Here is a 13,894-nt window from a genome sequence, read left to right as displayed (position 1 = left end):
ATGTTGGTATAATGAGGTTAATGCTGTTTTGTGCCATTCTGTAAGATATCATGGCTACCTCCGCATTAGCGAGTAATGTGGGTCGAGAGAAGAGGTTTGTGGAAGGGCATAGTTGGTGCTGAGATCCTGACATCCATGGTCCCAGCATTTTGGAAGGGATGGCATGGTCACTTAGAACTAACTTGAATCTGGTCCTGTGGACTGAGTGCCCACTGGTAGCTGAGGTGCATTGGGTTCACTCCTGGAGCACATCTTCTGGTTTAGCTTCTCCCAAAGCCCTTTAGTGATGTGAACCAGAACACAGAAAGCAGGACAAAATGGTGAGCTACTTCCAAAATGCATCCTGATAGGAATGAAGGTGCTAATGCAGATGTGCTTGGTCAGGTTCATTTGCAGGACAATACTGCGTGCTGCGTGAGCTGGGCATGGTTAAGCTTAGTACAAGTAATTGGTAACTAGTGAGCATGTCCATCTTATCCCAGTGTGAAGAGGGAGAAACGGAAAGAGAAGAGGGGGGAAGGGAATGTTTTCTAGAAGAACTGCCAAAAATTTCAGTACTGACATTCTTATAAAATCTCATAGAGCTGAGAATACGGATGGTTTTTCAAGCACCTTCAAACTTGCTGGTGGTTCTGCCTGAATTTCTGTAGGTGAAGTGGCATGGTTTCCTCCACCTACTTGTGGCTGTGATTGAGTGATGGGGATGACATGATTTTAAGTCTTTATTTTTGGCAGTAGAGGCTTGAAGCTGTTGCACGTTGCAGATTTCACCTTGCTTTAAAGCATGTGGGAGCTTGCAAAGCAGAAGCCTCTAAAGCTCTTCTGATGAAGGGCTATCGGAGGGAGGTTTTACAGGACCCAGGTTAAATCCAATATATTGTGCATGTAGGTTCAGATTCTGGTCCGGTTTGTGCTGAATAGCATCAGTGGTGCTGGGAAGATGTTCCCTGTTCTTCCGAAAGCCCACCCAGAACTGTGCTTGAACTCACTGAAGTATGTCAACCCTTGAAGAATTTGACTGGGTTTTCAGAAAATCAGTCTGGCAAATATATCTGGCAAGTGCACCATCAAGGACAGACCAAAAATAGGTTTTGGAGAGCTTGACACAAGCTATGCTACTTGCATGTAAATGCAGGGGGGGGTTCATATATACATATAGTCTCTAAGCTCATGGCAGAGCAGTTTGGCCATGTGGTTTTGAATGTACTCAGTAGTTGCACTGTAGAAGTCTGTACCTCTTTCTGATCCCTTTTGCCCCATATATCTGGAACAAAGGCCCCTGATGGGACTTAGGCACCTGCTGCTACTGAGGTTTGAAAGAAGTTGGCTAACAAACTTGAGCTGAGCTTAAAAAAATGTTTTAACCATAACCCCAGCCAAGAATTCGGAATTTCTAGCAGAAAACATCTTTTTTTTTGGCGCAGCAAAAATTAAATAATTCCAACCCTTTTTATTGCTTTCTTTTTCTTTTGGCACTTTTTGTAAGACGGAGCATACAAGGAAGAGCTGTATCACAAGATTGGTATCCAGGGTGATGCATGATGAAAAATAGTCAATACACGGTTGAGTAAATAGCTTCAGCCCTTAAGATGGAAAGGGAAGGCAAAGAATAGTAGTGTTTCTTATATCACCAAACCAGTGTTTATATTGGTTACACTGTTTTGCATAATTGAAAAGCCATGAGACAGTTCACTAGAGAAAAGGACATTTTCAAAAGAGATTAATGCTGTGCTCAGGGTCTGGAAGGAATTTATAGTAGTGGAGTTGCTCATACACTTTTTCAATTTTCATCCTTTCTTGCTGATTCTGGGAAGAGAGGATTCATTTGAATATTTTCCATAAAGAATTTATTCCAGTGTTTTTTTCCAAACAGACTGGATGCTACTTGAAACAGAAACATGTGCGGACTATTTAATGCCTGCAGAGTAAAACCAACAAGGAGCATGTGAAAATGGTGCTGGTTAGGGACAGTTTTCTTGCAATATTGTTCTGTACATGGATGTCCTTGTGGTTTAGGATTTTACCCATGCTATTGGAGCAGGACACTGACCAGATGTTTTAGGGATTTTTTTTTTTTTTTGGGGTGGTGGTGGTGGTGTGGAGTATTATTTGAGACATTCATCAAAACTAAATGTCAGCGCAAATCTCTTTCATTTGATGCTGGTGTGGTCTCTCCTCCTGCCATATTATTTGCAAAACACTTGCATATGTGGTGGTGGTGGGAATAAATGCTGCGGGTGGGTGGTTTGGCTCTGCAGGATCTGGGTGCCTTGGGGGAAGGAGTAAGGGTTCATATGTCTGCGTAGTAGTAGCATCACTAACCTGCCATGTGAGAACTACTCAGTCATTTAGGCTGAACCAATGAGAGAGTAAGATGCCCAGATGCATCCCTCACATGTGAATGGAAAAGTTAATTAAAAAATTGCCTCAAGAAAATGCAAACCAAAAAACCAAACCCCCAACCAAACAAAACCCACCAGTTCTGTACCCAGAAATGCCCCCTCAGTCCACATGCCCTGAGAGCTGGAGAAATGCTGTCCCAGCCCTACAGAAGATGGATGTACACAAGTGACCCCTCTGCCCAGAGCTGGGCACCAGGGGTGCCTCTCCCACCTCCCCCAGGGCAGAAAGGTCTTAAATCTGCCCTTGGAAATGTCTAGTTACTCCATCCAACCTCAACAGCTTCGAGATGAGATGAGGGAGAGGATGGGGCACTGGCCCTGAAAGAAGATAGTATTAACCCCGACTTACCTTTCCATCCGCAGTGGGAGCGCCTCTGGTTCCTCATCCTCACCTCGTCCTTCTTCCTGACCCTGGTCTGGTTTTACTTCTGGTGGGAAGTTCACAACGACTACAACGAAATCAACTGGTGAGTAGAGTTTCCCTGTTGCGGAGGGGCAAACCCTTAACAAATTTGGCTGCTGTCGTACGCCTCTAAGAGCTGTTTGACGCTGCGCTGGATGTCCTTCAGATGGAGTTGCTAATGACGGTAAAGGGAAGGCGAGGTGGGAGGTGAGGCTGAAGGAGACCTCCTGCCTGTTTTCGCTGGTAGATGTAACGTGTCCTCACGTCTCCGTTGCGTGGCTGGAACGGAGCTTGGGGTAGGTGTGCTACCTGGTGAACAGCATTCGAAAACAGAAATGGTGCTGAAATCATGTGGAAGCTTTTTGGTGGTTGGTTTGTTTGTTTGTTTCTATGGTTGGCTGGTTTTGGAAGTGGCTAAGGAATTTGGCTGCAACTTTCCGCAAAATAGAAATGATGGAAATTCGGCCTGAAGAAGACACGGGTGTGGAAAATTTTGCAAAGTTGGAAGGAGCTGAAAACAAGCTTTCCAGTGGGATGTGCTGGGGAGTTTAGGGTGTTGCCAGCTCCCCCCAGTGCTGGAAATTATTCTTCTTTTTACTGTCTCAGCAGCATCTTAAAACATTTTGATAGCCCCTTGGGCTCTCTTGCAACCAAACTGCTTTGACATCATCTTCTTGTCAAAGGAAATATGTAAACTGTATTTTAAAACACAGTGGGTAGTTGATCCCTTAAATAAATCACTTGCCTTAGATGCTGAATTTGTGTAAGGGAGAGTGTTTACTAACTGAATGACATGAGCTGTCTCCTCCTAGGAGCGTGGTTTTTCTCTTTGCTCGGACCCACGCTCTGAGAACTGTAACTGTCACCATTGCTCGTGATTTATTTATAATGATAGCATAAAAAATGCTTTTTTTAAAAAAAAAAAAAAAAAAAAAAAAAAAAAAAAAAAAAATTTATATTTTGGAACTCCTTATTCTTTCAGTTTATATCTTCAGTAAGGGATGTGAATGCTTCTAATCCTCTCCAGTGCAAAGCCAAATCTGTCAGCTCAGAGTTGAGAAAGGGCTAAAAAAAATATCACGCAGATATGAAGCAAAGCCCCGGGAATGCTGTGAATGGGCATTGCAGCCACAGAGCTGCAGAGTTTTGGGTTCCCAAATATTCATGCAGGAATGGGAGGAGATGTGCAGGTCTGCTTTGGTGCAAGAGGTGTTTGGGCTTTAAAATGCCCACACACATCACCTGCAGACCAAAGCCCCTTCCCCTGCCATGCAACCCAGTGTGCATAGGGTGCTAGAAGCACTTTTGGATTGACAGCACTGGAAAAGCAAGCCCTTGTGCACAACAGTCATCGAAGAGGCTCTCTGGATGCAAAATAAACAGGGCTACATCTGTTCAAGCGGCGCCATTCGGTGCTGAAAATCGGTCAGTGCTTTGTATGTGCTGTAACCCCAGTTAGATCCCTGCTCCACGCACTGGCACCAGAGGTTGAGAAGAGCAGGCTTTCTGAAAAACAGCCTGGAACGCTGCGGAAAGGCTGGGAGGGAGGATGATAACATGGGGGCGAGGTTTTAATTACAGACATGCTGGTTCCAGGCAGAGAAGAAACAATTTCCACTGGGTCCGTTCTGGCTGAGCCTGGCCCTCTTCCCTCCCAGCGCAGATGTGTGGGCTCCATTAAAACAGAACATTTTTCAGCCGGATGGGATGTTAAGGAGGTGAAAGCATCATTTTAGTCCTAAGAGGGCTGTGAGCCTGTTGCTGACGAGATACCTTGGGTTCTGGCTCTTAGGAACCCTATCTTTGCTGTTCTTCAGTGGCTATTGCTTCTGGGCCATATTTGTGGACGAGGTTTCTTTGATATTTGTTTCTGTTGCCTTCCTCTCTGCTCCACTGATTTATTTGCGAGCCATGACCTCTCTCAGACTAGAGGAAGGGCTTCTTTTGGGCAAATGCCATCTCTGCAAAGGACCTAGCGCACTGACCTACTGGTAGGGGCTTCTTGGAGGAACTGGGACAGAGAATTGCTGTCACATTGGTGTGATGAGCTGCTGAGCATGTTCCTGCCCTCCAAAACTCATCCTTGCGAGCTTTCCTTCCTCACATCACGTGCAGGCACCTACACTGAACTTTTGTGACTTCTCCCACCACAGCAGGTGAGGAAAGACTGGAGGCATCCGTCTGACCAGCCCCTCAAAGGAGGACTATTGCCAGCAGTAGATGCAGGATGAATGAAGAGTTCCCCCCTCTCTGGGACTTGTTCCAGCACTCCATCACATTCCGAGGGGAAGATTTTCCAGCCCAAACCTCTAAGGGCCATTTCCCCTTGCGACAGTGTCTGTCACTCTTGAAGAGTTGGATTTCATCATCTTCATAATTGCCTGTCAGACAGCGTAGGCAGCAATTAGATCATCTCGTAGACTCCTCTCCATGAGACTAAACAAGCCCAGCTTCCTCAAACTTTCCTAGTAAGCTGTGTTCCCCAGGTGCCTCACCATCTTGGTTGGGTAGTTGTGCATTGGATCCCCTCCGCATCCTCCTTGAACTGGGAGGCTCAAACCCCAGGGCACTGCGGTGCTGGTGCCACCTCACCGGTGGTGAGCAGAAGTGAGAGCAACTTCCCTCGGTCTGCTGGCGACGCTTCTCTTAATGCCACCCAGTAGTTTAACTTATTCACAGTGGAGGTACCCTGTTGGCTCATTCAACCTCCTGTCCTCCGTAACCCCAGGTCCTTCTCGGCAAGGTTATGAGCATGCTCATGTGGAGCCTCATTCTTCTAGTTGGAACTACAATGCACTGCAAGCGCTCTCTTCTGTGTTCTTTTGGCTGAAACGGTACTTGGAGCCTGAATTCATTATGATGGTCTTCGTTTCTTAACGCAGATGTGCAGAGCTTTGCTAAATGCTGCTGAGCAGCTGCCAGAGGTGACTTAAGAGGTAGCAGAAACCTACAGCTGAGTGTAGCAAACCCTGCCTGCGGTTCAGGCTCCAGCAGTGGATGTACACATCTATGTTAAACCGAACTAACATAATTAAATTGTGGCAGTGGTAGGGTTTACCTACCTAAATGTGGCAATTTGGCCTTTAAACTTGCAAAGACTTAAGGGACTATTCTGGGATTGAAATGGGCTTTAGAAAGACACGGCAAAATTATAGCCCGGCACGTATTGCTGCAGGCTTTTAACCTTTTTCTGCGAGGCTGAATATGCAATGAGGTCCTTGTCAGCGAAAGGGCTTTGTGCCTCTTAAATTTAAGTAAATATTTTTTTTAATTTATTGCTTTGGGCATTTCTTTGTGGTGTCTACGCTTAATTGCATTATACTATAGATCTCCAGTGTGCAGGCTATGTACTGCAACAGAAAGCTTAATGTTGGTTAGCGAAGGACGTGGGAGATAATTTAATTTGCGAACCTGGCTGCGTTTCCTCTGGAGCAGTACTATAAACACAAGTATGTGTAGCAAATTTTTTTCTTCCTTAGTTCTGGAGAAGGCTCTCTGGTTCATAACTACCATGGAAACAGCATTTTAAAACAGTCATTTGCACATCAAGTGAAGACCTGACGCTATCAGAGGGCCACTTGAAGGGACATCAGAGCAAAAGCTTAAACGTATTGAAGCTGAGCTAAGGAAGCTTTTGGTGGAGGCATGAGCAAAAACTTCAGAGGGACCCTCTTTCCTTTCTTTCCTCTTTTTTACTGACACCATGTCTGAATCCCTCCAGGTCACTTTTGTTATGGCTCTTTGAATCCCTAAGCAGAACTTGGACATGGGTCATATTTGAGTCCAAGGATTTGCTCTCCGGATCCCACGTGGGAGCTTTACTCCTGGACAGAATAGGTGGGGCAGTTGTCAGAGCAGAGTTTGTGGCTGATGAATGATGCTGGATGTGAGTGGTGGGGAGAAGGTTGAGTCTTTGACCTCATCCTTGCTGTACCAGAGGATTTGCATGGAGATGAAGTTAACCCCAATCTAAGTCAACCTAGTGATGATTTTTCTAAAAATCCAGCGGAAAAAGTTTTAATCCAGGTCAGGCCTGAAGTTTCAGAAGTTGCAAGAAGGATTCTGGGATTTGGCTACGTCTCTCCTGGTGTGGTGGGGCCTGGGTGTCCTTCTGCACTTCTGGCCAGGGAAGGTAGCGGACTCTGTCTATCTTTAGAATAGAGTAGAATCATTACGTTTGGAAAAGACCTTCTTATGTCTTGTTGTGGTTTTGCTGTAATGTGCTTTAATGACTCTTGAATTCAGCTCCAGGACAGTTTTACTGGGAAGCGTATCGCTATTTAAATGCAAATTTGACATTTGAGACCCACTGCTAGGCACAAGGGACAGTGTCTCTTACCGTGCTGCTGCTGTGAATAACAGCCTGCTTCATCTGCTGCTCCTATTCGTAAAGCTTTCATTGTCCGTTGGCTTTATGAAAGCAATGAGGAGAGGCAGGATGCTGAGCTGAATCCGCTCTCTGAAATACAGGGTTGGAAAGCCTGATAACTGAGAGTGGGGAGGATACCTGGAGAGAGGAGAGGAGGGAAGAAGAATCAGCTTCAGCAGGAGGATGAAGCCTACCTCTTTGCCTGTTGGTTGGAGAGGTGGTGGGGGAAAAGCACTGCAATCCCAAAAGCGAAGGTGGGGAGTAAACGTGGGTTTCTCTGTTCCTATAGCAGCGCTGTGACCGCTAGGCTATAGGAAAAAATTTTGGTTTCCATGCTTTTGTGCTGCGAAGCCTTGACGAGGTGGCAGCTGTTCTGCACGTGCGCAGGGAAACTGGGGAATTCACTGGTGAGTGATGGTCTAGAGGAACCAAAGCAGCTGGTTTGGAGGGACGTGCTTTGGAGATATACCTGTAGAGCGTCATCTATACCTCAGTACTGCTCTAACCCTGCTTCAGTCCCTGCTGTGATCCTCCAGCACATCAGGACATTGCTGCTGCCTCTTGCCAAGGTTGGATCACAGAGCCGTTGAAGGGCCCGTATCTTACCTAGAGCTTTAAGGTAAACGGAAAGACCAGGAGAAGGGAACCCACTGAGCCAAAAAACTCCACAAGCATCCTTCAGGCTGGGCAGCCCAATCCTTCAGCCAGTTGAAGGTGAGAAAGTCAAAAGGAGGCAGTTCCTCTAGCCAGCCTTGTTTTGGGAAGTCCTGAGCCCAACTCCTGGCAGTGTCCACTGTTGCAGGATTGGACCTTCTCTACAGCCCATTGGAATAAAAGACACAGTCTCCGATAAGTACAGGAGACCTAATTTCTTCTGTCACCTTGTCCCTCCACAAAGAGTTTGCGTCTTTAGTATATAGCACAGCTGTGTACAGCAACATTAATTTTCCTCCCCTGTCCTTGATACTATCTCTGTTGTGTTTATTAGTCTATGAGCGTGTGGGACAGCACTGGATTACTGTTTAGGCAAGCACCACCACACGTGGCGATACTTTTCCTCTTGTTCGTAGGGAATATTTTTCAGGAAACACAAGTCCTGGTCTTGTATGATTTTTTTTTTTCCAACATAACATTGTTGCTGTGTTTGACATAATTGTCTGATCCCTCTTTGCAGAGTTAATTTCCCATGAGGGATCAAAGCAGAAACACTGAGTTTTGTTCCAGAGTGACTTGTGCTTTTTGCTGCCTATCTCTCATCTGTACAGCAGCAATGGAAAGACCCATTTTCTAAAGTTTTGTCTAATCCTAGTGAAGTTGCTATGGTGTTGAATCTCTTCTTAATCTCTACTTCACACTTATCTTTCAGGTTTTTATATAATCGAATGGGATATTGGAGTGACTGGTCCATTCCAATACTTGTAACAACTGCTGCTGGCTTTACGTACATTACAGTGTTATTGGTGAGTAGAATAAAATGCCATTTCCTAGAGGTTTGTGCCTTTGTTTTAAAAAGGGCACGAACTTCTTAGTCCACCTACGACTTGAGCAATTTTCCTTTCAGAAGTGATTTCTCGCCCCCCCTTAGCCTTAAGTTGCCCAAAATAAATGGAAAGTGAAAAATGCATAGCCTGTGACCTCAGATGATCAAGAGCAAAACAGAGACCCTGATACTGGTGGTCAGTTGGCCTGAGGAGGAATACAGCTCTTGTTCCCCTTAGTATGGCCCAGTTCCCATTTTTGTGTATCTGCCAGTCACAAATGCAAATTGTTTCCCCACGTCCCCGGGTGCTGGGACCTCCGAGACCGTGTCCGTTGCGGTAGCGTGCCGGTACCTGGCCCCACGCCGACACTGTTCCTGCGGTCCTGGGAGCTGGGGACCCATGGACCAACCTCTCAAGTCCCTGTCTCTTGGAGGTCAAAGTCTTTCCTTCCACATTCTCGGCTTTGGAAAGGCTCTCTTTGTACGACTGAGCTAGTGGTGTCTGCTGGACCGTCCTCACCCCAGCCCTGCTTTCTGCCCTGGCCTGTTTGGTTATCTTTTTTTGGATGGTGATGTGTTCCTGCATGTTCAAACCCTGAAAGGTTGTGATGTGCCTGTGTCTGACTCTTGATTTCTTCCTCCCAGATACTAGCACTATGTCACATAGCTGTGGGACAGCAAATGAACCTGCACTGGCTTCACAAGGTAAATGGCTCTTCTCAGCTTGGAAGTGAGCAGGATCTCAGTGAAACGGGAGTCTAAGGAGCGGGTGGTGTGTGTGGCACTCACTGCCACAGTCTTTTTGGGAAGAGCATAAATTGTGGATGTCTGTGATGCGTGTGGCCTCATCTCAGGACTGAGCAGATTTCACAGTAGGAGCATTCAAAGCCCGGGGACGAAGACCTTGGTGAAATGTTTTGGGGGTCCCTGCTGACAGAGGGCCAACTTTTGGAGATTGAGAAACACCGTGTCATTAGAGTGGCTTGACTTTGGTCTCGGCTCAGCGTGGTACTCCGTTACGAGCCCCCGGGTGCTCCTCTCTGTGCTGATCCCAGCCCCGAGGAAGGGCTGAGCAGAAGCGAAGCTGCTCAGGTTGTGCTCGGAGGACCCGACTGGAAGAGCCCTGGGAGAAGATGAAGGTGTTAAAACTGGGGGTGTGCAATGTGCAGGTTGGGGTTTGCTGGAACCCAAGGAGGTCCTGATTTGTATGTAAAGCAGTTTGAAAAACTGCTGTGAAATGTAAGAGAAGATGCAGATCTGGTGCTTGGAGCGCAGAAGGGGAGAGGAAGGGTATGTAGCAAGCTGCGGGGAGAGACAGTGCCAAAGAAAATGGCTTGGCAGGATTCAATCGTAACTGGCAATCTGCTAATAGGTAATTAAGGGACCAGTCCTGAATCTACTGATACACAGCTCCTCCCGAAATTGGTTGTTCTGCATGTGACAAGGTGTCGCAGGATCAGAGCCTGAACAGATGTACCACCCCCCAGGACAGGGAGAGCACAGACCTCCCCCCCTCTCTTTTTCTTTTTTCTTCCTAGAAAAGATAGAAATTATGTTTCTTTGGGGATGCAATGCAAAGAGGAGGCGGGGACCGTCTGACTGCTGCTGGAAAATAAATTGTCGATTCTTGAATCTAACATATGTTTCTTCATCGGGGCAAATGGAATTTTTCAGACACGCTCCAGGTGGCTGATGGGTTTGGATGAGTAAGTCCACAAGAGGAATGTGTTGGTGGAGATCAGTTAGTTCTTGCCTACAGAAACCCACCCTTCCTTCCCTTCTTCCAAAAAAGTCCACCGATCATCACAACTCAGATGTGGTGCTCTGTCTCTTCCCCACACCTCCCTCAGTTTTCTAAGGAGGTTGAGATAAGAGACTGGAATAAGTTAATATTCTTTGCTGTAACCGTGCTGAATTACCTTCAAATATAGATTAAAGCATGTGGGAAAGGCTGGTATGTGCAAACTGCACGATTCCTTCCAATTTCCTCCTGTAATCCTGCAAAAAGAACTGAGGATTGTAAGCCAAGTTGGAGATGCATGAGAGAGGGTAAGAAGCAATAAATTGGAGGTGATGGGAGGAGGAAATGATGGAATGGAGATACACTTGTGTCCTGACACCTCTGTGCTGTACAGGGCAGCGACATCAAGGGGAATTAGGGCTGTACTGAAGAAATCTAGTTGACAAAGTCGTCTGTTGCTGCTGAATTTGGAGTTCAGCTTTGCGGGATATAAAATGGATGAAAAGGAGATTCAATCTGGGTTGTGTGCTGATGTTACGCTCTGGCAGGTGGCCCAGGGCTCTGACCACACCACGGGAAAGCAGAACGACTACTGCGTGCAAGGCCCCATGGCAAAGCGCAATTGTCCACATGCATTGCTTTGTGCTGTATTACCCCAGAGTCCTTAATGAGGAAATCTCTTGAAATAGTGTGGCTTGCCACTATAGGTTGCTGGGGAGTGTCTTTAAATAGGCGAGCAAACCGTGTCCTGCCTTGGATGTGCAGAAATGGGTTGGTTAGGGTTAGAAGGTGGGTTGAATGCAGCCTCTTGGCTCGGGGGTTCTATTCAACCTGGGGCAGCTGGATCTCTTGGCCCCTTCTGCTGCCCCATGTACTTTGTTCACGCTCTGCAAAAGTTGGAGGCTCAGGGTGAGCCAGTGCTGTCCTATGGACACCTCTTGTGTTGTTGGCAGGTCTGTCTGGGCATCTAGGAGAGGAACAGCGGGTGGGAACCGAGGCTAAACTAGAGAGAGAAATCTCGTCCTTATGTCCAAAAGTGTTTTCTGTAAATGTTGGGAAGTGGGGGTTTTATTTGCTTGTCTAAGGTATTAAGTAAAGATGAAATTGGTCTAGTGATGTCCTGTGCATCTTAGATGATCAGTTCATTGCTGTGTATCAGTTGGCCTTATCTGCCCAAGTCTCCCACACAGATTTCAGATCTAGACAGTACATGAGATCAAGGCGTAGAGCAGCAGCATCCTTTGAATCCGGCAGGTGTGTGGAACAGCAGAGACAGAGATACCAGATGAAGAGGCGGAGAATTGTGAACTATTTTTTGATAGACAGCCCAGATTTTAAGTATTTACAGCTGGAGTTATTTCTATAGCAGTTTTTCATGTTTTGAACTTTTTACCTTCAAAACAGAAGTGACGTTTTCTTTTTGACTGCTCTCAGACTTCTGAGTGCTTCCACGTGGAGGGAGAGGGAAGGTGGCTGATGGACTGGGTCTTGGTCTGCCATCTCAGTTCAGCCACTGTCTCATCCATAGCCTCTTCTCAAGCTGTGATATCTGCTATAACTGCTCTGTTTGTGTGAATTGGATGCTGACTGGACAGTTGTTGCCGTTTCGGACCCAGTTGAAGTCACATTCATGCACAAAGTTGTGCTTGACCCATCTCAAGATGACTCCTTGGCGATGGGGATGCACAGCCTTGCTTGCACACACGTCTAGCCTTTATGGAAGCGTAGTGTTCATTCTGTTGGATGTGTTCAAGGTTTAGGACTGAACAGAAGCATTGGACAGTCAAGTTAAGCAAAGTCCACCCACCTCCCGTAGCACTGGTGCATCACAGGCTGTTGCAGCAGGGCTGGGGATTCTGGGATCACCTCCTGAAGTGGCCTGGCAGAACCCCATTTCTATTTAAGCTGGTTTTGATCAAGTTTGTTGGCAAAGCAAATCACCTGATCTTTCCATACCATTGGTCGCTACGTGAAGAAAGAGAGATCATCAGTGAGATGTGCCTTCTTGGGCCTGTTTAGACCAGCGTTGTATCTCCAGTGGTGGAAAAGGGGAGGTTATGCTGGGACAGCACGCAAGCCCAACCTCTTTCCTTGTGGGTCCTAAGGCCAGTTGGTTTTGTCCTTATATTATGTATCAAGGTTTTCTCTCTCTGTTTCCCAATCTATAAAACTTACATGATAATGATAAGCTCCAGTATGTAAATACTCTCATATTTGTTGCAGATTGGCCTGATGACGACCTTGATAACTACCGTGGTGACCATGTCATCGATAGCACAGCTTTGGGACGACGAATGGGAGATGGTATTTATTTCACTGCAAGTAAGTTGTCTGCAAGGATGCTTCTCTGGGTGGGGAAAGGGGCCAGTGCAGCTACGTGTCATGGACTTTGTGTCTTTCTACTATATAAAATCCTGCCTTGATGTTTGTCATTCCCAATATTGAAATCTTGGCAATGAGAAAATTTGCAGCAAAACTCCTGTGGAGTCCTCGAGGCCACTGTATCGCTTTGTCTCCATCTCCTGGGCTCTTTCCCTTAAACTCAAACCAAGGCTTGGCTGCAGAGTTTGAGGTGGAAAATACTGAGGCTGGGTATGACTCATAGTTGCTGGAGGGAGAGGGCAATTCCTCCTCTTGGTGTGGCATCATGCTCTTCCCAGCCCTATGGGAGTACTCTAGGTTTGTTTTTACATTACACAAAAATTTATATATATATCTAAAAAAAGTATGCAACTTCTGTACTCTAGTCCTGTTTTAAGAAAGATTTGTGCTATACTGCAGGGCTATGTAAGTATTAGAGGAAAATAGTTACAAACTGTTAATTTCGTGATAGAACTCTTCCTCAGAAAGGGGTCCAAAAAATATTTTGCCCATGAAAGGCCTGAGAGGTTTTACTGGTGATCACTGCTGTATATTTGGGAGTATGCAAATACACAGGAGAAAAAAAATAGCATTCACACAAGTGACTAACATTTCTCAGAAGTGCTTCCCTTTTCTTGTTTTTTAAAGATTTAGGCAGGCAGTTGGAGAACAGAAGCATGACTCAGAGGATCCACCTCAAGCTTTCTCTCATGGTGACACACCATGGTGATACACAGTCCAGTGTGTTCATCGAATCACAGAATGGTTTGGGTTGGAAGGGACCTTTCAAGGTCATCCAGTCCAACTCCCTGCCACAGGCAGGGACATCTTCAACCAGATCAGGTTGCTCAGAGCCCCGTCCAGCCTGTCCTTCAATGTTCCCAGGGATGGGGCATCGACCACTGCTCTGGGCAACCTGAGCCAGGGTTTCACCACTCTCAGCGTAAAAAATGTCTTCCTTGTATTTAGTCTGAATCAATCCTCTTTTAGTTTAAAACTGTTACCCCTTGTCCTATCGCTACAGGCCCTACTAAAAAGTTTGTCCCCATCTTTCTTATAAGCCCCCTTTAAGTACTGGAGGGCCGCTATAAGCTCTCCCAGGAGCCTTCTCTTCTCCAGGCTGAACAACTCCAACTCT

The 13,894-nt window shown here is 46.3% G+C and overlaps 1 protein-coding gene across 6 annotated transcripts in view; it reads left to right on the top strand.

Annotated features, from left to right (window-relative positions):
• Nucleotides 1–13,894, top strand: part of GDPD5 (glycerophosphodiester phosphodiesterase domain containing 5) — a 171,014-nt gene that overhangs the window by 118,165 nt on the left and 38,955 nt on the right. For all 6 annotated transcript variants that reach the window (XM_049822955.1, XM_049822951.1, XM_049822953.1 and 3 more), the window contains exons 3-6: nucleotides 2,766–2,869; nucleotides 8,541–8,634; nucleotides 9,300–9,359; nucleotides 12,619–12,717. In XM_049822955.1, the coding sequence (XP_049678912.1) occupies nucleotides 2,766–2,869; nucleotides 8,541–8,634; nucleotides 9,300–9,359; nucleotides 12,619–12,717 (357 nt within the window). The remainder of the gene's footprint in view (nucleotides 1–2,765; nucleotides 2,870–8,540; nucleotides 8,635–9,299; nucleotides 9,360–12,618; nucleotides 12,718–13,894) is intronic.

Source organism: Accipiter gentilis, chromosome 19 (genome assembly GCF_929443795.1).
Source record: "Accipiter gentilis chromosome 19, bAccGen1.1, whole genome shotgun sequence".
Taxonomy (NCBI): Eukaryota; Metazoa; Chordata; class Aves; order Accipitriformes; family Accipitridae; genus Astur; species Astur gentilis.
The sequence above is the reverse complement of the archived record's forward strand: the minus strand, read 5'-3'. Positions and strand labels throughout refer to the sequence as shown.